Source organism: Oryctolagus cuniculus, chromosome 3, assembly GCF_051225735.1.
Source record: "Oryctolagus cuniculus isolate XC-2025 breed Fujian yellow rabbit chromosome 3, ASM5122573v1, whole genome shotgun sequence".
Lineage (NCBI taxonomy): Eukaryota > Metazoa > Chordata > Mammalia > Lagomorpha > Leporidae > Oryctolagus > Oryctolagus cuniculus.
In genome coordinates this window covers 146,164,986-146,190,538 of record NC_142869.1, presented here as the reverse complement: position 1 = coordinate 146,190,538, position 25,553 = coordinate 146,164,986, and the positions used below count along the sequence as shown (strand labels likewise).

At 37.5% G+C, this 25,553-nt stretch overlaps 1 protein-coding gene across 2 annotated transcripts in view; it reads left to right on the top strand.

Annotated features, from left to right (window-relative positions):
* Nucleotides 1-1,307: 1,307 nt before the first annotated feature.
* LOC100348313 (cadherin-related family member 4) overlaps nt 1,308-25,553 on the top strand; it is a 107,956-nt gene continuing 83,710 nt past the window's right edge. Inside the window, exons 1-10 of one of the 2 annotated variants that reach the window (XM_089329464.1) lie at nt 1,308-1,725; nt 4,037-4,131; nt 5,872-5,994; nt 7,966-8,069; nt 10,231-10,376; nt 13,522-13,704; nt 17,327-17,418; nt 19,392-19,505; nt 22,998-23,110; nt 23,985-24,130. In XM_089329464.1, coding sequence (XP_089185590.1) covers nt 1,722-1,725; nt 4,037-4,131; nt 5,872-5,994; nt 7,966-8,069; nt 10,231-10,376; nt 13,522-13,704; nt 17,327-17,418; nt 19,392-19,505; nt 22,998-23,110; nt 23,985-24,130 — 1,120 coding nt within the window. In that variant the 5' untranslated portion in view covers nt 1,308-1,721. The remainder of the gene's footprint in view (nt 1,726-4,036; nt 4,132-5,871; nt 5,995-7,965; nt 8,070-10,230; nt 10,377-13,521; nt 13,705-17,326; nt 17,419-19,391; nt 19,506-22,997; nt 23,111-23,984; nt 24,131-25,553) is intronic. The other variant, XM_089329465.1, reaches the window with a different exon arrangement.

Genomic DNA, 25,553 nt, shown 5'->3' with positions numbered 1-25,553 from the left:
TCATTGTGGTTTTGATTTGCATTTCCCTAATTGCTAGTGATCTTGAACATTTTTTCATGTGCCTGTTGGCCATTTGGATTTCCTCTTTTGAAAAATGTCTATTGAGGTCCTTGGCTCATCTCTTAAGAGGGTTGTTTATTTTGTTTTTTGTGGAGTTTCTTGATTTCTTTGTAGATTCTGGTTATTAACCCTTTATCTATTGCACAGTTTGCAAATATATTTTCCCATTCTGTTGGTTGTCTCTTCACTTTCCTGACTGTTTCTTTTGCAGTACAGAAACTTCTCAATTTGATGCAATCCCAAATGTTAATTTTGGTTTTGACTGCCTGTGCTTCTGGGGTATTTTCCAAGACTGCCTGTGCTTCTGGGGTATTTTCCAAGAAGTCTTTGCCGGTACCTATATCTTGCAGGGTTTTTCCAATGCTCTCTAGTAATTTGATGGTGTCGGGTCATAGATTTAAGTCTTTAATCCATGTTGTGTGAATTTTTGTGTAAGGTGAATGGTAGGGGTCTTGCTTCATGCTTCTGCATGTGGAAATCCAGTTTTCCCAGCACCATTTATTGAATAGACTGTCCTTACTCCAGGGATTGGTTTTGTATCCTTGATCAAATTTAAGTTGGCTGTAGATGTTTGGATGATTTCTGGTGTTTCTATTCTGTTCCATTGGTCTATCCATCTGTTTCTGTACCAGTACCCTGCTGTTTTGATAACAACTGTAATATGTCCTGAAATCTGGTATTGTGATGCCTCCAGCTTTGTTTTTGCTGTACAAGATTGCTTTAGCTATTCGAGGTCTCCTGTGTCAACATATGAATTTCAGCATCATTTTTCCAGGTCTGAGAAGAATGTCTTCGGTATCTTGATTGGTATCGCATTGAATCTGTAAATTCCTTTTGGGAGAATGGACATTTCTTCTATCTCATCATCTTCATAATCTTGAATTGGGGTGTCTATTTCATTTGGGGGCGTCATAGTGTCTTCCTTGTTCTTGTTACCTCGGCTTTTGCGTTTGTCATATTGGAGATATTCTTTGTTTTTTTTTTTTTTTTTCTCGTTATACTGTGACTCTAGATTAAGAGGACTGTCTGCTTTTAATGGATCCTTAGAGGCTGTGATGGGTGTGACCAGAGAGCTCTGGTTCTACAGGGTTAAGGGTGTGCCAAAGGTGATTCACCCTGATTGTTCTCTTGCTCACTCTCACTCTTTCTCTCTCTCTTTTTTTTTTTTTTGACTCAGTTGGGAAGTAATTCCACACAGCTGAGTGGAATTGAGAGTAGTTGATGTATGAAATCTGTCCCCTGTGAGTATTCGTTTGATTACCAGAGTCAGGTTTTTCTGCTTGGCTAATGAGAGACACCCGCTTTACATATGCAAAATGGCGCCTGCCCTTTGTCTTGCTCGGCTTTGTAAGGTGAGTGGAGAGAGAGGCTAAATGTCCGTGCAGGTTCCCCTTATTTATTCGATTTTTTCTCTCCTCCAGCCAGCCTGGTGAACTTTCCCCAATGGGGTTTCAGGCTTCGTTCTCTGCAGGTTTTTTCTGCCTTTCCCCGCCAATGTCTCGGGTTACCAAGAGGTTTTTAGCTCACCTCCCCTTCCAGCGCTGGCGCTCAGACTCTGTGGCTCCAGTGGGTCAGGCGGGTCCAGCGGGTCCTGGTGGCTCCTGGGGCTCAGCTTCCACGTGGTTGGCGACCTTGCTCTCCCCGGGCAGGCATTTCTTACAATGGGTAAGTTGCTGTTTAGTTTGCCTGAATCCCATATTGGAGTGTCCTTGCTTCTGATCCAGCACTATCCTGCCTTCATCCTGGCCCATCCCTGGCTGATACAGGCATTTTGGAAGTGAATTAGCAGATGGAAGATCTTTCTCTGCCTTTCAAATAAAATGAAAATTAAACAATTTAAACTTTAAGCTTAGTGTTCTGAGAAGTTCTAGAGACCTATATTCCTCTAACACATATTTTGCTTTATTTTTTTCTTTAAAGATTTATTTATTTATTTGAAAGGCAGAGTTACAGAGAGACAAAGTCAGAGAGCAAGAGAGAGAGGTCTTCCATCCGATGGTTCACACCCCAAATGGCTACAATGGCTGAAGCTATGATAATCCAAAGCCAAGAGCCAGGAGATTCTTCCAGGTCTCCCACACAGCTGCAGGTACCCAAGGACTTGGGCCATCTTCTGCTGCTTTCCCAGACCATAGCAGAGAGCTGGATTAAAAGAGGAGCAGCCGGATCTTGAACCAGCGCCCACGTGGGATGCTAGCATTGCCGGACCACGTCATTCTTTTAAAAAATGTTTATTATCTTAAAATCTAATGTTTTATTATTTATTTGTCTGTAACAAAAAATTAATTTGGGAGTGTGAGGCTTGGGGCTAACCATGTGTGGTACTTTGAACGTAATAGAATTTCTAGTTTTTTACACTTTGGGTAGACTCCATGTTTCTGGCAATCATTTTGTATCATTGTCAGGCCTGTTGTTAGCCTTCTCTTTTTCTCTTACCTACAGGTTTTCTGGGTCATTTCTTGCTTGAAAAAAGACATCATGGTTGGATAGAAAGTTGAGATTTTATTTGCTAGGATTTGTTGAACTTGCTTCTGTTTAAAAAAATTTACTTAATGTCCCAGTTGCCCCTCTTACAGGCCAGCTCTCTGCTGTGGCCAGGGAAGTGCAGTGGAGGATGGCCCAAGTACTTGGGCCCTGCACCCCATGGGAAACCAGGATAAGCACCTGGCTCCTGCCATCGGATCAGCGCGGTGCGCTGGCCACTGCGCGCCAGCCGCGGCGGCCATTGGAGGGTGAACCAACGGCAAAGGAAGACCTTTCTCTCTCTCTCTCACTGTCCACTCTATCAAAAAAAAATTAAAAAAAAATTTACTTAAAGTTTGTTATGATGCTTGGTAATGCTCTGTCTATAAACACTCTGAGGGCATGACTTGCATATAATTTTTCTTTATTATTGTTTCTGCAGAAAATATTGGGCAGGAGACATGGTTCTAAGTAGCCACCAGTGTCCCTCACTACCTTACTTTAAAAGGCCACGCAGTGGCATAGTAGGCTAAGCCTCTACCTGTTGCGCCAGCATCCCATATGGGTGCCAGTTTGTGTCCCGGCTGTTCCTCTTTCAATCCTACTCTCTTCTTTGGCCTGGAAAAGCAGTACTTGGTCCCTTGCACTTGTGTGGGAGACCCAGAGGAAGATCCTGGCTCCTGGTTTCAGGTCGGCCCAGCTCCCACCATTGCAGCCATTTGGGAAGTGAACCAGTTGATGGAGACCTTTCTCTCTGTCTCTCCCTCTGTCTGTAAATCTACCTCTCAAATAAATAAATAAAATCTTAAAAAAAAACCACATTAAATTCAGTTGGGCAATTTGTTAGAATTTAAATTTGTTATAATAGAAACTTGATCCCCTGATTGTATGTGTAAGAAATAAATATTTAAAATTTGATATTACTCAATTTGAGTGAAACTATTTCAAATTCATATTACAATAGACTGTAAAGACACAACACACAAACACTCACAAACAACACACCAGAAGTCAATAAAACAATTACTTTAACCTGAGTACTTCCTGAAGTCACTCCATCCACGTTGTATTGCAAGTTATTTTCTTTTAAGCTGTGGTCGAGGATGTGGGAAGATGTTAGGAGGTGTCCAGGGTGTTGTTAATTTGTTGTCCTTGCAAATGCTTCTGTAAGGAACAGAACTCTTTGCTGCCTGGTCCCATCAGGTCTAAACTTGGAGCACAGGAAGCTGGGGAGGCCACGTGCTGGATCCCCTCAGGACAGCTTTTCATCGTATTTGTCACACTGTTCTCAATCGGCTAGAGTTGCCACCAAAATGCCAAGAAGTAATGAAAAGTCACTATTGTGGCAGGAAGGGTGACAAGAAGCTCAGAGGAAAAATGCAGAAGTGAGAAGAGCTAGCTATCTTAAAGCCCCACTATCCAACCTGAAGTGAATCTTGCTCTGTTTTTCTTAAAGAGATAATGAATGCATGGTACACTTTATCTTTTGATACATGATGGTTTTGCTTCACAGCTACTGTGGAACTTGATGAGGACTACCCACTGTTTCAATCCATTTACAGAGTGACAGCCACGGATGAAGACTTTGCCAATGGCGACAGGCTGAAGGTAGGTGGCGATCCTTGTGTGAGATGCCTATGTCAGTTCAGCAAACAGAGTAAGGCTTTGGAGGTATTTTTCAAGAGTAATTATTATGACCTGATAATATAAAAGCTTGTAATGAAGTTAGCTCCTATAATACATTGTTTGTATTAGTGTCAGTAGTAGCAATTTTTAGGTGTGCAGTAAGCTAACACAGTGCTTTCCTCTGGAGATTGGGACCAGGAGGAAGACATCGATGGTGAGAAAAAAACTGAGGCTTTGTCCTTGGGGCTCTCATCAGACCTCTTTCCTCTAGCTAGTTCCATGACACATGTGAATGTGATTATGTATTTTTTGATGTTTCAGTACCCTAATTACTAAGTCTCTAACTCTAAGAGCCCTACTTTTCTCATAATTGATTCATGGTTGTAAAGTCTCTTAGAGATTTGGCAAAATAAAAAGGAACATATAAAGTTCTATCCTGGAGGATTCTGCGGTACCCTGGACTATGAAAATTAGCCGGAGTGCTCTGCAGCTGGCTTTTAACACATGTATTGAAAGAGTTTACTACTTCTAATTTAGTAACTCATGGAATGAAGTAATAAGCACCAAATGGCCAAGGAGGTCTCGGGTGACTTGGGCTAAGTCATGGCTGAGCCACTAAGTAGAGACATGATACTGGGGAAGTCACTTCATCCCTCATGCCCTTGATTTTCACAATTTTCAGAGGAGGCTTTTTTTCTCCTTTCTTTAACCTTCAGTAATACATCTCCTATTGTCAGTCAAAACCTCAACATCCCTGTGGAAAGCTCCAAAAATAATTTTGTTGCAGACCAGCCAATACAAAATTGTTGAGAAACATGAGAACTTCCCCACTAGATGATGTCTTTTCATTAGAGGAAGAAAAAGGGCCCTTGGTTCAAGTTGAACATAGTGATTACCAGTTCTGTCATCTGTAGGAACAGGGTAGGGACCGAACAGGTGCTTGTTTAGAATTTAGTGTTTTGAGACCCAGTGACATCATTACAGGCTATGACACATATCAGATGAATACAAAATACACAGAAGGATTGGCCCTTCCTTTAATGAAATTTTATTATTTCATTAAATTAAATTTTCTTCAGATACTTTGAAGAATAAATTGATGTACTTTTGCCTCAACATAGGTAGTACAAATAAATAAAAAATGGAATCAAGAATATAAGATAAATCATAAATTGTGTTTTAACTGTATGACTATTTGGCAAATCTTTGTGCTAATTGGCTAAACAACAATATTTTTGTTAATATTTTATTTGAAAGTCAGAATGATATACACACATACACACACACACGCACAGAGAGATCTTCCATCTGCTGGCTCACTCTCCAAATGCCTGCAGTAGCTGAGGCTCAACAAGGCCAAACCCAGGAGCCTATAACTCTGTCTGGGTTTCCCACTTGTGTGGCAGGGCCTAGGTACTTTGGCCATCTCTGCTGCTTTTCCAGACTCATTAATAGGGAGTTGGATCAGAAATGGCATTCTGATGTGGGACAATGGCATGAAGGCAGTTACTTAACCCACTATATCACAACACCACCCCAACTGTATGTTTTTCTCTGCATTTTGACTATGTCAGTGATTGTAATGCTTGTTAGGTTATAAAACTGAAATTAATCAGTGTAAAATAGGGAACTTTCTACATGTTTGCTCTGTTATTGTATCTTAATAACCTTCCCACCTTCTCATTTATTTTGGGATGTGTAATGCGTAAGTTATTTTTCTAGTACACCATTGAGACACAACTCTCCGGACCAAAGAGAGGAGCCAACTGTTTTGGCGTGGACCCTGTAAGTGGTGTTGTCAGTGTGAATGGTGAAGATTCCTTGGACTTCGATGCTGGATTTCATGTAATTAATGTTGATCATTTTCCACATAGAGGGAAGGAAAGTGAGAATTTTGAACTCTTAATGAAAAATAAAACACATAATGATTATAAAGAAGAGTGGTATTTTGTGTGATTGTCAGGACTTTTACAGTAAACGAAAGCCTAAATAAATCTGAGCTTTGTGGTTACTCAAAGAATCACGTCTTATCTTTTAGATCTGCTGTAAGGACTTTAAGGGGAAAAAATTGTAATGTCTTTTGATTAGGAGAAACAAAATTAGCAAATCATTAAATTTTAAAAGTGCATTCTTACTTGATGCATAGTAATTTTACATACTTATATTTTATACATTTACACAATGTTTAATAAGCAAATCAGGATAATTGGCATTTCCAGCTCCTTAAACATTTCCCAATTTTCTGAGTTTGGAGCCTGTGAACACCAAATCATTTATTTTAAAATACAGCTGTATATTAAAGAGATAGAAAAAACTTAAAAGTCAGGTTTTCATATTGAAATTGTTAGAACATTTGTGTTGACTCCCATTTAGAATGTTAAAACACTCCTATAGGCCAAGGTAAAATCAGGTATGAACCTAATGGATTAATCTGAAACTAACATAGTAGGAAAGGGGAACAATTTCTTTTATTCTTATAAGAAACATAAATTAACAAGAACTCTTTGGTGATGATTTTCTGAGTGGAAAATTAAGGATGTGTAAGCACAACAACTAATTGGAAAGAAACCAACTACATGGATATTGAAATGGTTGGTCCATACAGATATGAGATGTGAAGGTTGAGAAATAAATGAAAAGTTATTATTATTCATATTATTATTTTTTTCAGAATTCCTCTTCATGTATTATTTGTATAAGGTGGCTTAAAAATAGAAACTAAAGGTAAATGAAAGTAGAAATAGAAAAGTTACTGCTGAGTAGATATTTAGAAAGAAGAAGATTTAATAGTTAAAGAAGATCTCAACTTTCTACTCTCAAAGGATATAAATGGTGGATGAAAGCCAATGAATTCTATTTAAATTTCAGCTTGGATATGTTGAGTGTTAGAGGATGGGATAAAGTCCAATGATACATATCTTTTAAACAATCTGAGTGTTAGAACTACAGTATGAGATTAAGTTTAGATGGAAAAGAAATGGAGGTTATGCCTCTGAGCCAGGTATTTAAACAGTTCAACTCCACACCTCTGACCACCCCCGCCTCAGCCTCCCTTGTAGCCTGGACTCATACGTTCAACCAAACTTCCACTATGTCCTTGGAGACCTCTCCAGCTTTCCACTACATACTAATCAATTCATTTTATGACATCTGACATGTTGCTACCCATACAAGTGACTGAAGTTTGGTGCAGTCATTGAGTCCTGGACATTGTAGGAGTTTGCCGAAGATTTGCACCAAATAGGTTAATAGGGGATATATTACTGCCCCAGTGGCTTTTGTTTTCAAAAATAGACTTGCTGATTTGGATAAATGATGTCTAATGAGTGAGCTCTGTGACAGGCTGACAAGGGAAATATCTGAGATCTCATGACACACTCAGCACTTCAGAAATTTATACACTATTTTCCTTATCCCAAGAGGAGTTCATGGTCATGTTTCTAGGGGTTAGCATCAAACAGTCTGCCTTGTGAGTTGTATCATTACATTGTACTTTGGAGTTATGACTGAATCTGGAATTTGCTCAATTATTTTATTCAATTCCATCTATACTTAGGCATAAGGCCAAGTTACCCAGATCTTTTAGTGAAATTTAATGGCATGCAAAATGAAGCTAGTTTGAAATTTACAACTAATCTAGCTAGGGAAAAAGGCACATATATTTCTCTTAAGTACCTAGAAGAAAAAAGCTGTAAGAAACATATTGTAAAAATATGTATGTACATATATATGAAGTTTAATATATATGGATTATATATATATCTTACAAATAGTATATGCAAGGATGTTGTAAAGTCTTTAAAAACTCCTTTTCAGGTTTTCCAGCTTGCACTGAGAGCAACAGATACAAAAGGTCTGTTTTGTCAAGGAACTCTAATTATCAGGGTTCGAAACATAAATGATGAGAAACCTCAATTTGAGTAAGTATGTTTACTTCAAAGTGCAGCCATAGGAGAATAGGCAAAGTCAACTTTTCACATGTGTTGTAAATAATAATAATAAAGATGACATAGCCACATAGAAACTATTTTATGATTTTCTGTAGAAATTCCTAACTATACCCATAATTAATGCATATGCTACTAGAAAGTATGAGAAAATATTGGAAAGCAAATTTAAAAGTGACCAACATTGCAATATGCAGAAAGCTTTTGCTGTGTGTCTTTTAAAAAAAAATCTTTTGCTTTCTTTTCCAAAGCTGCCCTATTGCTTTTTAATAACAACATTAACTTTAAAGAGAAAAGCAAACCTTAAGACTTAGCTTGAAATATGTCAGTATTTCATTTTCCTACCCTTGATGTATAATTGTAACATCCAAAAATGTTTGCAGATGATGAATTCATTTAGGAATCAAATATGCTACTGTAATCTAAGAGGGATCACATACTTCTTACATGGATGGAAGTAAAAAGAAATGGTAGTGTTTAAGTTACTTTTCTTGGGTCACCAAGTTATATCTTTACAGATGATTGAGGGAGGTAATTCATTGCTCGAGTCCTTGTATTCACTATTAGTTATGTTATCAGAACAGTTTAAGCAAATTTGGACCTTAGTTTATGCCATATGTGTGGGGAAAGTTGCAGCTCCCATTCACCTATCTTTGCAGTAGAGGGGCCATCAGGATTTGTTAGGTTTTATTTTATTTGTTTTGCATCAACCTTTGATCAATTTTATGTTGCCTTCATGCCTTCCTTCAATATTGCTTTTATATAGTTAGTAGAATTTAATATTGGATATTGCAAGGAATATAAAAATAGCAAAACATTGTACCTAAATGCCTTTTCATTTTTTGAGAAACATTGCATGCTCAATAACAAAGAGCAAAACAGAGAAGGAAATGATGTACAGTAGTCTAGAATGTAAATATTAGGAGTTACATTATCTTGCACTATAGAGGAGAAAGCATATGGGAGTGTGATAATCAGGAATGCTGCTCCTAGGTATGTTGTCGCCCACTTGGGGCCCTTTTCCTTTGGTTTTACATTCTTTGAGGTCTTCCTTGAAGCTCTCTCGCATCCCCAGAATCAGCCTTTCCTCTTCTGCATAGCTGTGGCAAAGTTTAAGACTTCTACTATATAGCATTACAGTTCATCACTAGTAGTGGAAAACCTGCAGCAGGAGCTAAGGTGAAGTCCTCTGTGTATAAACTACAGTGGCATCTGGCGGGTTATTCATACATGCTTGATGCCTAGATGGAAGACTGAATAAGAAATAAATTTTTTTCAGAAACGTTGTGGCTATTGATCAGGGACCTTAACCTGTGACAGGTGAGCAATAGATTTGCAAGAAGTGTCTTCATAGCTTAGTGTAATACGTTATGGCACTGGATAGTATTTCGTCATGCCAGATAACAAGATGAAAATAAATATGTTTAGTCCCTTATGTTCAGTTGCCTACTGTTCCATACACTGGTTATCTGGAATAATAGAGGTGCATTATTCCATTCTGCTTTTAATTTTTTCTTCTTTTTTTTGGACAGGCAGAGTGGACAGTGAGAGAGAGACAGGGAGAAAGGTCTTCCTTTAGCGTTGGTTCACCCTCCAATGGCCGCTGCGGCCAGCACTCTGCGGCCAGCGCACTGTGCTGATCTGAAGCCAGGAGCCAGGTGCTTCTCCTGGTCTCCCATGGGGTGCAGGGCCCAAGCACTTGGGCCATCTTCCACTGCACTCCCTGGCCACAGCAGAGAGCTGGCCTGGAAGAGGGGCAACCGGGACAGAATCCGGCGCCCCGACCGGGTCTAGAACCAGGTGTGCCGGTGCCGCAGGCAGAGGATTAGCCTAGTGAGCCGCGATGCCGGCTTTATTTTTTATTTCTGAGGTCATGATGTCTCTGATGTGTGTCCAGATCCCAGAGATTCTATGGTTACAAATTGATGCTTATGAAAAACATTAAGTAACTTTGTACCACAAGTGCATTTCTCCATTTGAATCGCTTTGGAACTCAAAATTCTCTACAAAAGGAAGGGGGTATCATCACAAATCCAGAAAATAATTTGCAGGTTATTATGTCTTTGGTAACTGCATGTAGAGGTATTTGCAAATTTTTGTGTTCAACATTTTCATTTCTATTTATTTTCGTCAGGCCATTTCCTTTGAATCTGATTAATGTGACTGAGAAGATGCCTGTTGGAGAAATTATAGCAAGAGTAAAAGCGACAGATAGAGATGAAGACAGCAGCATCACATATTCCTTTAAAACTCAGCAAGAAGTGTTTCGTTTGGACCCTGGTAAGTTCTAGATAACTACTTCTAGCCTACTCTTTTTTTTTTTTAAAGCATTTTCTATCTAACAGCTGTACTTTCTTTAAAACCTAGGCTGGTAGGGTGAGTGTTTGCCCTAGCACTCCATATTGGGACACCTGGATTCAGTCCTGGCTCTGGCTGCTGACTTAGCTTCCTGTCAATGCAAACTCCAGTAGGCAGCAGGTGGTTGGGTCCCTGCCACTGAAGTCAGAGACCTGTGTTGAGTTCTTGGCTCCCACAGTTGGCCTGGTCTAGTCCTGCCTGGGAAATGAACTAGTTAGTGGATGAGAGCTCTCTCTCTTTAGTTAATGGATGAGGGCTTCTTCTTCTCTCTCTCTCTCTCTCTCTCCCTCCCTCTCTATCTCTTTCTCTCTCCTTTGCCCACCCCTCCCCCAAACACCACCAGTCTTCAAGTAAAAGAAAATAAAGCTTAGATTGGCAAAACTACCCTTTAAAAATTAAATATGGAGAAAGAAGCATACTAAAAACATGTGTTATTTAATAGTTTCTATTTTCCTAGACATTCTTGTGAAATAGAGTGATCTACTGCCTTGCTTTTATTACTGGCCATCATGTTTTGCTCACAATCATAGAAATGTTTCGTGAAAGCATTGTAAATTACACTGCAGAGACGTTATAATCGATCTCTGCAATTTCACCTGTGGATAGCCTAAGCCTTTTACTGAATAATCTGATTTTGGATGTGTGGTTATAGATATATTGAAGCAGAACTAACCAGAACCGGTTAAGTAGTTTCTGTAAGGTGTTGCCTCCATATCGAAGGCTGGAATTTGAAGTCCACAAAGCAGGATGTCAGAAAGAAGAGAAGATGGGTATGAAGTTGGAGAGCTTAAAGGCCAAATGGAACTCACAAATATATGCTGGACCCCACAAGGACAAACTGAGACCCCAGCTAGTTCTTTTTCTTTTTTTTCTAATTTGATGGGTAGAGTTATAGACAGTGAGAGACAGAGACAGAGCGAAAGGTCCTCCCTCCGTTGGTTCACTCCCCAAATGGCCGGAGCCGAGCCATTCCGAAGCCAGGAGCCAGGTGCTTCCTCCTGGTCTCCCATGTGGGTGAAGGGCCCAAGCACTTGGGCCATCCTCCACTGCCTTCCCGGCCCACAGCAGAGAGCTGGACTGGAAGAGGAGCAACCGGGACGAGAACTGGTTCCCATATGCGATGCTGGCACTGCAGGCGGAGGATTAACCAAGTGAGCCACGGCACTGGCCCCCTAGCCAGTGATGGTGGTGGAGCAAGCGTCCTGCAGAAATACAGTCTTTCCCCCCAGGCCTGAGTACTTACTCCTGTTCTAGGAGATGGATGAAGAAGCTGAGAGAAGATGAGTTGAGGTCTACTGCAGCTAGTCTATGTCAGTGGTTGTAGAGTGGATCAGCAAAAAGGCAACAAATTGGCTTCTGTTCGCTTTTCACCCTCCAGGTCAGCCAACAATCTCCCTTGTGGCCCACCCAAACCAGAAACAGCCAGGAAATCAGACTCTGGGAAACACAGTTTGGCTTAGTGTCTTCTCTTTCTGGCTTTGTGCCTTGTAAACTTCAAGCTCCAGCATCAAACGTGGAGACTATTTAACCAACCCCATTGTTTCTCTGGTTGAACCCTGGCTGATAAAAAAAAAAAAAAACATTAGAGAGAAATATTTCAAAAACAGTAATCCTGTCTACACAGACAGATGTCTATTCACACTCAAATATCTAAAATCAAAATATCCAGGAAAACTCCCACATACCACAAAGCCATCAGACAGATCATTCAGTATTTGAGATGATTTATTGGAGTTCTGGGAGTAGTTGGCTTTGTATACATCAGCCTTAAAATACAAATATCAACTGGAAAAAACACATTAAGAAGGAACATGGCTGCAGGCGTTGAGATACAACCTGAGACACCAGCATCCTGTTGTGAATGAAGGTTTGCATCCTGGCTGCCCAGCTTCTGATTTGCCCCCCGCTAATGCTCCTGGGAAGGGAACAGATGATGGCCTGAGTGTTTGAGCCCCTGTGTTCACGTGGGAAGCCCGGATGGAGTGCCACACTCCTAGTTTCTGGCTCTGTCCAGAGTTGCGGCCATTTAGGGAATGAATCAGTGGGTGGAGGATCTCTCACCCTGTGTCTCCCTCTCTATCTCTCTCTGACTCTTTTAAATTAATTAATAAGTAAATCTTCAAAATAAAAACATACCAGCAAAGGGCAATTTAAGAGAAACAAAAACTTGGGAATTATGAAGACATTCAAGGTAAAGTAGATGAACGCAGAGCAAAAATTGGCAAAATCTGGGAGGGCTATCAAGTAGTGGCAGCAGGGGTGAATAATTATTTCTGTTTTTGCAGAAATTTTTCTAGGTTTGATCCTTGAGCTCATTTCTCATCTTTGTATTCAGTAAGACTGAGTGAATTTGGAAGGTAGAGGCAATGAATGATTAAGCATTTTAATATAACTTGGCTATTAATAACTCCCTATCATTACTTTATATTGTAATAAAATATAATATTTAATGCTTTTTAAGTAGGCATGCTACTGTCTGTTTGAAAAATCAATGAATGATCATTTAGAGACTTGGAGGAAAATATGATGAAACCATTTTTAATGTTGAATTCTTTTTATTTTTTAAAATTTTCAACTTATTTGAGAGGCAGAGAAACACCAAGGGAGACGAACAGAGTGGGAGAACTCCATTTGCTGGTTCACTCCCAAATGCTCACAATGACTGGGGGTGTGTTGGGCAGGGATACAAAGCTGGGAGCTGGGAACACTATCCTGATCTCCCAATCACTTGAGCCATTACTACTGCCTCCTAGGGTATGCATTAGCAGAATTCTGCAATGAAGAGCCAGGAATCGAATCCAGGAACTCTATTGTGGAACATGGGGATCCTAAGCTGTATTTGATCACTAGACCCAATGCCCATCCCTAATTATATTTTACAATGTGAGCAAAAAGCAATCAGAACTCGTAAAGAAATATTTCCAATATATATAAAACTGGTTAACATCATTTTTCTCAAGCATGAAGTAAAGATATCATTAAATGAATTAACACATCATAATATAAATAAATCAACATAGGTGTAATAATTTGTTTGGTAGATTGTCATTTTATTTCTTTTTCTTAGTTACAGGCATTATTACTCTTCTTAAGCCTTTGAATCTTGACAAGCCAAATAATTCCAAAGTCTACCCTTTGGAAGTTGAGGCCAGAGATAATGGGAATCACTCCAGCACCTATGTGTTCACAGTTTCTGTGGAGAACGTGGATGAACCTATTTCCTGTGATTCAAGTTTTTCGACTGGAGCAGGTATATTACAAATCCATTTGATTGTTAAGATCCATGAAACATGCTGGCGCTGTGGTGCAGTGGGTTATCACACAGCCTACAGAGCTAGCTTCCATATGGGCTCCAGTTCAAGTCTTGGCTGCTTCACTTCCAATCCAGCTCTCTACTAATGTGCCTGGGAAAGCAGTGGAAGATGATCCTAATCCTTGGGTACCTGCACCCATGTGAGAGACAGGGAAGAAGCTCCTGGCTCCTGGCCTTGACCTGACCCAGCCCCGGGTCATTGAACCAGCAGGTGGAAGATCTCTCTCTTTCTCTGCCTCTCCCCACTCCTCGTAACTCTTCCTGTCAATAAATAAATAAGTCTTTCTAAAAAATTAATTAAACAATGTTAAACAAAATTTAAAAATAGGACATGAACTTTAATTAAGTTCACTCTTTTGGAGTTGTATAAAAGAGAAATAAGTAAGATAACTGAGTAAAATGGAAGATAGAACATGCTAAAAATATATAACCATCAGAATCAAAACAATGCAAATTGAAATTCAAGTTATAATTATGTGTGTAGTAGACAGGGAATATAAATAATAATCTAAATGTTTTAAGTTTATTTATAATATGAACTAACAGCCTCACAAATTATCAAATATATGAAAATGTAAACAATAAAATGTAAGTTTTACCTACTAAATTAACCAAGATAACAACTATGGGGAAGAAAAAGCAGTGTTGTTCTGGGTATAAGGAAATTAACACTTTTGTAAGGTAAGAATTTTTAATAACCACCAACAATACTATTTTGGTAAACATCTATGAGTATGTAAAAAAATCTATATTATAAAATGTAAAAATTATAAAATTACATTTCACAATTAAAATCTCATAAAATTATAAATAGTTCATGTTTATATATTAAATGTATATTTATATCTTTTATTCAGTATTTCTTTTTCTTAGTGTTCATCTTTACAGAAATACATAAAATTCATAGAAAATCCATATTATGAAAAAATTATGCATGGATTTCAAAGATTTTTTGAAGCAAAATAAATTTATTTTTAAACTATTTCCATGCAAATTTTGTAACAGTAAATTTCTGAAATAATTTTAAAATATATAATAGTAGGATATTGTTCAAAAGATGGTATATATATTTGATGAATTGCTATCTAGCCATTAAAAATGAATTTTCAAAACAATATGGATGAGTTTTACATTCTATAAACTGTAAACACAAAAGTTTCCCTGATTTTATGTACATGATAATGTGGCATTTGTAATTACACACATGTACACCATTTTATATATAATCATTATTTTTTGTATAGTTAAAATAATCACTCGTTGCAAACATTTAAAAATTTCTCTTTATTTTGTAGCAGAGAAACAGAAAGAGAGACAGAAACAGACAGATGGAGAGTTTCTATTTGCTGGTTCACTTACCAAATATCCGTAGCAGTTAGGCTGAGGCCAAAGCCTGGAGCTGGGAATTCAATCCAGGCCTCCATTGGCAGGAGCCCAATTACTTGCGCCATCACCACTGATCCCCAGGATTTTTCCTAACTGGAATATAAGAAGCAGGAGCTGGAATTTGAACCCAGGTATTCTGATTTGGGAGCTGGGTGTCTTAACTGCTAAACTAAATTTCTGTCCCTTTGCCAAAATTATTATTAAACACGTTTGGGATTAGTTTTTAATGTTCCTTAAATCTATAGGTTTAGCCATAAAATTCAGCTTCATGAATAGAATCGCTATTATGTAGTTACTCTAATAATGTTCTTGCTCAGAGTGCTTGCTTATAGCAGGCTTTCAACTATTGAAATTATAGTAGAGCTTGATTTCAATATGATTAAAATAGATATATTCCTGAAAAGTTTGGTGTAAATTAAAATTTGGGGATCACATTTTATGCACATTTACTCTACTCATAAAAGAAACTATTCCTAGCAGATTTACATGGATTAGTGTGCCTTTGGTATGAAATGATGCTCTGTTCTTGTGCTGTAGGAATCACAGTATTAGAGAGAGAGAGAGAGGGAGGGAGAGAGAGAGAGAGAGAGGGAGAGAGGTCTTCTATCTTCTGGTTCACTCCCCAGATGGCTGCGACGGCCTGAGCTGTGCCGATCTGAAGCCAGGAGCCAGGAGCTTCTTCCAGGTCTCCCACGCAAGTGCAGGGGCCCAAGCACTTGAGCCATCTTCCACTGCTTTCCCAGGCCATAGCAGAGAGCTGCATCGGAAGTGGAACAGCCGGGACTCGAACCGGCGCCCATACTGGATGCCATAATTGTGGGCAGCGGCTTTACTCTCCATGCCACAATGCGGGCCCCATGTTTTTGCTTTCTATGATGACCATTGGCAAACTTAATTGTACAAATATTTGAATGTACTTGAGACCTGACACATAACGGGATTTCCAAGAGCATCATTTGTCTGTTTTAATTTTGCTTGGGCCATCTGGATCCCAATGACTAGGTCTGCTCTTCCAGTTTGAGTGTGTGCTCTTTTGTCTGTTCGCTTTTCACCTTACTTGTCTGTCATTTTAAAACCGTCTCTACTTCTTGTACCTTTTCTGTTTGCTCCTCATCCTGTTTCTCTGTCTATTTGGAGGAACCACACAACTAACAGCAAGACAAGAAGAAAACCGAGTTCAAGGCACATGGAACAAAGCAAAAGCCAATAAATTAGTCGCTTTCTCCACCAGATGCTGTCCACTGCATCTCTTCTGTGCATCTCTCACCACCCACCTCATCTCTTCTCCATCATCACATTTTTGGAAATGTAAAAGTTCCAACACACACATATGTGTTGTGCTTCTTCCTTTGAACCAAAAATGTGCCTTCTCATGTGCATAATAATATAAATCTATCTGAAAGGGGGATTCATAATAAAGGGACTTGTTCTTTGAGGATGAACAAGAAGAGTCCCCTAGGTGAGCCGTAGCAATGAACCATCTTGCAGCACTGGTGTTTGAGAAGGCCTTATCTTGGAATCACTTGTAGCTGATGTTCACTGTCCTTCCCTTGGGTCTCCCCTGATTATAGTGAGCTTTAAAAGGCACACATGGATCCGAAGGAGGTCACTCTGACCTGCCTTGCACTACAGACTTGGCTGAGCCAACATGAGTGGCTGAGGCCACAGCAGGATCAGGATGCCCTTCTCATGTATCATGTGGATTGTGCTCCTGGGGAGAAAAGAGAGGTAGAAAAATATCATTTTCTATTAAAAATAGAACACCATGTTTCTTCCTGACTTCACAGCCTGTGCTCTGTTTTTTTTTTTTTTTTTTGTGTGTGTGTGTGTGTGTATAAATGTGAAAAGGGATAAAACACTTCAACATTCCAACAAGGAATCAAACTTGAGATCCTATCTTAGTGATCATGAACTTTGCACTTGACACTGAGCAGTTACACGGCAACTCCGCACACTAGCCCCAAATCCCAATTTAGACATATGAAGCTGAGTTATGTTGACTCTTAATATGGATGTTAATGGGAATAAATATCTGTAGATTACTCATTTGTTCTGGGAAGCAGTACATTAAGAAATCTGCTTTAAGGGGAAATACTTAGTGTAATAAGAAGCAAGAGGTAGCAGAAGAATGTTTGAATGTAAACTACTGTTCATGACTTATGTGGTTGTGCAGGTGTTTCAGTGTCTGTTCCTGAAAACACTCCAGCATCTGCTCCTATATATATGATCCTTTCAAGAGACCCCGATCTAGAACAAGAAGTAGAAGTAAGTTGTTTTGATTACCACCAATCTATTTTTCTCCAGATTTGATAAAGAAAATCCAGCCGAATGCTCAGTTTTTAATGAGCAGAAAATGATCTCGCAGGCTTTTAAAATGTTCTTTCTATCTTATAGTTCCTCTAAAAGTGGGAGAAGGAATTTAAGCCTTTGATTACAGTAACCTAGAATAAAAGTGATATGCCTTTAAATGAAAGCAATGGACCTAGAAGGAGCTGAAATCACTTGAAACACTAGAACTTACATTTTTTGACATTTATCTGATGACATTTACATACACTAATAAAATATCCTTTCATTGTTTATTGCTTTTATTTGTCATAATTGGGAATATTTTCCTTATTGTATATACAATTTAAACAAAGTATGTTTTAGAGCTTCATATTATTTCTGCTTTCTGCTATAATTATTCATAAAGAATGAAGAATTAATAAATGCATAATAGATGGTGAAATGGTTATAGCTTAAGAGAGGGTAAGAAAAAAGATTAAGATAATTCATCACTGTGTTTTCTAGAAACGTTTATGGTATACATATGACTTATAATTTAATTATATTTGTGAAAAAAATTTAGTTTCTTGGTTATGTAATATATTATAAATCATATTAACACACTGAAATATTCTCCTTTAAATTTATTGATCCAGTCAAATTCCCGTTAGAGCAACTAAGGCTTTTTCCATTTGGTCATGGTTGCTCTGTAGGAGCTGGCTTATACCCATCACTCAGGAACACGATTGAAGTAAGGTGTGGGGAGAAGCCCTCTGAGAATTTAGGCTATATATAATTTTTCTAGTAAACTAATTATAATGAAGATTTGATCACATTATTTTACATATATATATCTTGCTCATGTGAATTTTAGGCTAGAAACAGAGGCAATATAGGAAAATATGACTCCTGGATTGGCAGGTGCAGAAGCTTAGTTTGTGTGAGTGTTTGTGCAGAGGTAGAGGAAGTGTGTGTGTTTGGGGTGTAGGTTTAGGCTAGTATATGGCCACGTGTGGGGAGGAGAATGTCTCCATAAATATCAATTAAAATTAAGTGTTCACATGTATTTTCTTGGTAACTAAAATTTATTATAATACCTAGATTTTACTATAGAGATCATTAAGAAAGAGAACCAAGACAAAGACTAGGAAAATGATCAGTTTTAGCACATCAAAAACCATAATAGCAAGGGAAGAAACAAAGGAAAGGAATTTTTCCCATAAGTACACTTGAGTGGATTTTAGTCTAACATAAGCCAACTTTGGTTGTTCACGTAGAGTCAGTTAACATGCTCAACAAAATGGTTGTCATGTCTTTTTAGAAATAGCACTGGATATCATGTCTCCCAGGTTTTATTGTTCTCCTTTGAGCCAGAAGCTGGGTGTAATTTCTTTACAAAATCTTTCTCGAAATCTTTACCGTGTATCTTGAAACTGGTCCCGGTTATAAGCGTGGGTGATAACACGGAGAAGAACATGCTGATGCCATGAAAACAGTGTCTTTGGCCAATGCAGTGTTTTATTTGCCCCATAGAGAAAATCAATGCAGTGATGAGATCAAATAGCTTCATCCAAATAATTCAGTGCATGTGCCTCCTTTAGATACACTTTCTGAGTATACAAGAGGGAATGGCTTTCTTATATTAGAAAAATCTGTAAGTGCAACGTTAAAAAGTAAACTAATTATGAAACCAATGACAGCTATTTACTGAAAATGCTGTAATACTTAAGTACAGAAACCATTGGAAAAAGTACAACTAAAAATGTGAAAGAATGTTTAGATAGTTTTTGAAGTCTGGAACTGAACATAAATTCAGATTTTATTTTATGGGCACTGTCTTCACAGAATTAATTTTGGTTTAGGTCTTGCCAAAAAATTGCATCAAATCTGTCAGTTCAAAATTCATGCTTTTCAAATAATGTATTAACCATGTTTGTGTGTATATGTGTTTATTTTTCTTTTTTTTTTAGTTTTTAATATTAAATTCTTCAGTTAATGCCACTGCCTACTTCAATTTGGATTCCCATAATGGTGTCATTTCTAAAACGATGGAACCTCTTCTGGACTATGAAACCAATCCTAAGGTGAGACAAAATATAGAACTGAACACAGAAACAATGAATCACTTTGAATTCCCAAGAATAAAAGTTATTTTAAAAACACCCAAATTTGGATAAAACTTTACTGAATTTAGGTATTGTATTCCCATATTTATCTAGGTCAAGCAGAAATTAATTTGTGGAAGATAAATTTTGAAGGTTATTTGATTTCTTTTACTTTTCAATTATACTTTATTGCAACATCATTTCAATTTTTGTGTGTTTCAGCAGGTATGCATAAGGTTGGAGGAGCATTGTTTCCATGTTAAAGAGCATGGAACTTGACAATGTTATAGATAAATTAAAAAGATTATCTGCTTACAGTCTTGAATTATCTGGAGAAATACCTCTCTCTTTGATTTGACTGGATTGTGGAGATTTAGTCTCTCTTTTCCCCCTCCAAAGTCCTGACCAATTTAAGATCTGCAGATATTTGGAAACAAGATAGAAGTATAAAGGGATGGAAAAAAAAACCCATAACATCACTTTTTCTACTAAACTGTTCTGGGAAATGGGACCATTTACATTTAAAATGCTTTCCAGTTTCTTTAAACATTTCTCAATGTTTCCAATGGTGGGATTAACAGTCACCTAGAACATGACTCTTCTAAAGAGCAAATATTTTGGCCAGAATTTTTCTCACCCTATGAAAGTTAAAGAACAATAATAATAAAATGCAACAACTATTATTCAGGATCTGACTGATCACTCATTACTCAAGTAATCTGACTGGTCACACTACTTTCTATTCTGGTATTGCGGGATCATCTCACATATTCAACTTCGCTGGTTTCCACTCTTTTTGTTCCTTTATTCTTTCACTGGTTCAGAATTAAGTTTATAAAAGTAAAAGCCCCCTTAACACTTTTGTTTTAATTGCATTGAACTTGAGAGTTACTCTGGAAAGAATTGGAATCTTAGTCACCGACAGCCTTGGTAGACTCATTCACTTATTTAGAACTGCCTGCAAGTTCTTCAGTGACCTTTTGCATAAGTTCTTCATATGTGTAACATTCATAGGCACCTTGAATTTTATTGGTAAATATTCATAGTCTAGTTGTGATTATACAGAAAACCATATCTATAGCAATTTTGATAAATTATTATATTTGGTTTTAATAGTTCATATAATGATCTTATATTTTCTGTGTTAATGTTCATAAAATATCTTTAGAAATCACAGCAGATTCTTTCTAATTGTTACAGCAGCTCATTTATGTTCTATGCCTTATTTTTTGATGAGTAATTTCAGAACAACATTTAATGTAAATGGCACTAGCAAGGATCCTTGTCATGATTTTAAAAGATATTATTTAAATATTTCAGACAAAAATGGTATTTGGTATAAGGCTTTGATACATAATCTTTATTAAGTAAAAAGAATTCTTTTCTTTCTAGTTTGTTAATTTCTGTCAGGAATTTGATGTTGGCTTTTATAAATTTTTTCTCCATCTGTTCATATGAACATATAGTTTTTCTTTAATTACTAATTTTCTGAGTTGTTTGATATACTTGCTGTTATTGTACCATCTTTGTATTATGGCACACACCCAAGCCCATTTGAGATAGTTTTCAATATAGATTGCTTCTGTAATTTGCTAAAATTTAATTTAATTTGGAGAATTAAATCCTGATTTACTGTCTCCCCTTATTGACTAAAGCTAATCAAGGTGGATTGTTTCCTTATTTATGTATTTCTGACATGTGAGCTCATCTTCAGAAGGGTTATACATGTAGGGAAGCTACTGGGAGAGCATTGGGAAATTGTCCCTACAAAGATGCTTATCTTTTAACTTTGCCAGATGTCCCTAGGTCACGGCTGGCTTTATATTGAGAAGTCTTGGACCATATGAGCACTGTCGTCTTTATTCTCTTTCTCTCTCTCCCTCTTTGTGCGCACGTGTGTGTATGGGTGTGTGTGTGTGTGTGTATCTATCCCTCTCCCCCATTCTTCCTCTAGTTTTATATTGGTGGTACTCTTGAAGGATTATCATGAATTATTTTATTCTGTCCACCAACTTGGTCTGACCACAAACTTTCACTTGATAAACTTTCTCCCTCCTTTGGTTTTCATGCCAGTCTTACGCATAGAAGGTAGCAACTCCCCAGTAAGTTTACAGGCAGAGTAGACAGTGAGAGAGACAGAGAGAAAGGTCTTCCTTCCGATGGTTCACCCACCAATGGCCGCTGCTGGTGGTGCACTACAGTCGGCGCACCGCCCTGATCTGAAGCCAGGAGCCAGGTGCTTCTCCTGGTCTCTCATGCGGGTGCAGGGCCCAAACACTTGGGCCATCCTCCACTGCACTCCCAGGCCATAGCAGAGAGCTGGACTGGAAGAGGAGCAACTGGGACTAGAACCTGAGGTGCCTGTACCGCAGGCGGAGGATTAGCCTATTGAGCCGCGGCACCGACCCTGTAAGGTTATTTTTAATTTAGTTCTTGCCTCTAATGAACAGTAAATTGAGAAGTCAGTACTCAGGAAATATTGCTCGAATGAAAGCATGAACTCTAGCTACCAATTGTAAGTGGGTTGTTAAGACATAAAACATAAAAAAAACCAATAGATTAGTTGGTTCAAACGTGTCTTCAGGATGCTAAGTACTGTGTACTCTTACCCTGACTTCTAAGACATCACATGCTTACTTTTTCTCCTACTTTTTTATCCAAAACTTTATACAGCTTCTGTTTTTATAGGTTTTTCTTCTACTTTTTTTATTAATAAACAGTTTATACTTTGTTTCCTGAATAATAAATTATTTAAATGATAATGTATGGTTAGTCATGCCAAATTTTATTAAATAATCTTGTGAGCCTCAGTTTCATCTCACTTATTTAAAATATTTCTTAAATAGAAGGCTCAATAATATATACTTTCATTGGACTAAATGCATTTTGAAGAGTTTTTAAAGACATAATAGAACTATTATAGAATTAAATTTAAGAAAACAAACATTAAAACCCTTCTTTCGCTTCATCAAACTTAGTAGTTAATACTTCATTAGATCACATTTCTTAATAATTTGGGGCATCAGAATATCACCTCTTTTAATGAAATTTTATACTTAAGTTTCTAAAGTATCCATGATTTTTCAATTTTTTTTTTTCTAAAAATAAGATGGCTGTTTAGCTTCACAAATGTTCTTCTAAACAATGAGGCTGAGGCTACTCTTTTTATTCTGGTGTCTCAACAATTTGAAATCTGACCTGTTGATTTAAATATATTGCATCCAAACCTGCTACTTAACTGCATGAGTGTATATGACAAAAGATGGTCTTCCTGACAGATGACCTTAAGGTATGTTTTTGGGAAAGGCTGTATACATTCTATTCTTCAAACTTTTTAAAGTGCTTTTCAGTTTTACTTTTAAAACTGGTTTGTGAGTGTGTGTGTGTGTGTAAGGGAGACAGCATATTTTAAGTACTCAAAATTAAATAAATAAAACCCACACACATTCTGTTCTCCCTTATTTATTTTAGCATTTCCAGTTAGTAATTGCTGTGAGAAGCAGAGAAGACCTGTCTGTGGAGTCATGTACTGGCACCATCACTATAAACATCCAGAATGTTAATGATGAGAGTCCCATCCTTACGTAAGCAATGAGTAATCTAAATATTTAAATGCTAAGATTAGACCACTGGAACTTTTTTATAGCAGGACACATATTGGTGTTTTTTTTTTTTATTTCCATTGTAAAATTAAAAAAATATTCAAAGTGATCTAGAGGGCAAAATTCTATGAGCTCCATATTACCGCACTTTTTACATGCACAGGACTCCAACTCCATTTATAGTTTGCTCTTGAAACTGTGGAAGGGAATCATGTTCATTGGTGAAATAAGAATCCGAAGCTTCCTGTTTTACTGCTATTTGTCTTTAATAAAAGAACATTATGGAAATGCAGATTGACATGTTCATGTTAGTAAGTCAATGTAGACATTGAAGGAAATTTGGCAGTAGTATTTAGTGATAACAGAAACGGTTCCAAATGTATAGGAAATGAAAAGTTGATTGCTGAAGAGTTGTAATAATTTGTTGTCTGGAATAATTTTCTAGTCAATAGAACTACCAGAGAAAGGATGCAGATAAGAAAAAAATTTTACGTTTATTTTACTTTACATAACCATTCTCTAATATACATAACAACTCACAAAGAAAGGGGTTTTGGGTGGGGTGGGGGCATTGTTTGTTGGTTTTGAAGGCCAGGGGTTAAAACTTATATTACATATATATATATATAATATATAATATATTTTAAGTATTTAACACAGAATTACATAAACTTAAAATACATAAACTTATATATAAAATATATAAACATAAACTTAGTACATAAACTTAAAAAATATATATATAAAATGCATATATATATATATAATACAGAATTTTAAAAATGAGCTGCCTGACATAGATGTAAAGAAACATTTGTCCATACTAGTAATTAAAAAAATCCCTTTTGTCCTACAGATACATACCAGATGCACCAATAAATATTTATGAAAATCTGCCTGTTGGAACTGAGCTGGTCAAATTGACAGCGACTGATAGAGACATAGGAGACTCGGTACATTATGAGTTTATTGATACCCCAAAAGAATTTTCCATAAATGAAGGTATAATAGTGTTTTGTGGCTAATACGGTTATAAAACATAATATTAAATGCTTTTCCCAGTTTAAAATAAGCCTGATCATCATTTTGATAGGATGAAACCATCTTTCAAATGTTGAGCGATATATTTAACATGATTTTAGGAGGTAAACAATGAGCATTCCTCCCTTCTCAGAGGTATGCACATGGTCTGCAGAAATCCCCTGCACATACCCAAATAGGACCCTCAACAGTGTTCTCTGGGATTTTCACATGCAATTGTTTCTGCAAAATGAATTTTCCCATGGAAACCAGAATTCCAGTTAGCATCAATTGAATGGTTGTTCTATATCCTTATAAGCACTTTGCATGCATAATCACCCCTTTGAGTTTCTCCTGTCCTGGTCCCCAGCTAACTTGATTATGCTTGAAGAGGAGGTTGGAATTGTAGCTCTCATAGCTGACTCCTGTAGCAGAATTCAGACTACTTGGTTGTGACACCTTTAACCCTACACGCTTTCCCCATGACCAGAAGTGAGGGGTTCATAAAGCTAACAACGGAGGTATACGTTAAGAGATGGGAGAAAGTAAAGTTTCTCCTTTTTTCTAAGAGGTGATGCACTTTTTCACTCAGGAAGGAAGCAAGCTTATGCACATACTGTCTATCATATCAGTAGAAATAATCCCACCTTGGGAATCAGAATCTTAGTAAGAAGGGAAGATAACTTGTACAGGGGAGACTTGGTGAGGCAAGTCAGAACTTAAGCAGAGACAGAGAATAAAGGTGCCCAAGCTGGAGTGAGGTGAGAGGGTGGCAGCACAATTAAGAGATTAGTCACAGACAGGGGCACTGCTAAAATGGCTATATTAAACGAAGGCTGTTTTCTCCTGTAAGAGATGTGAATTGCAAATGTAGAAAATGAGAAAACTCGAACGAACCATATGGGGATGAATTCACATGGGAGGTATAAGAATGAATTTCTATTTTTCAACTTGCACATATATATCTGGGTGTGAGGACTTTCAAAAATTCATGGAAAATGAAATCAAAAGATAAGTATATGTTGGTGCAAAAATGTTTGAAATGCCTGCTGATGAGAGACCTTCAAAAAGTTCATGAAAATGCATGTTATGAAAAAATGCATGAATTACACCATTTTTGCACCAAATAAACTTATCTTTAATTCCATTTTCCACATATATACATTCCACATATACATAACTATGTATGGTTATATACATAAATATTTATGTAGTTGATGTTAAACAAGCACAAAACATTAATGCATTCTGTGGGTCTATCTACTGAAAGAATATAACAGTTTAGGAACAGGGTATCACAACAGCAACGAACTCACTTGAACGTGGACATCGATTTCTAAATACCATCTTCCCTACAAGAGACCTTAGAGAACTGGCTCTTTTGGGGACTGCAGCAGTCAAAGTA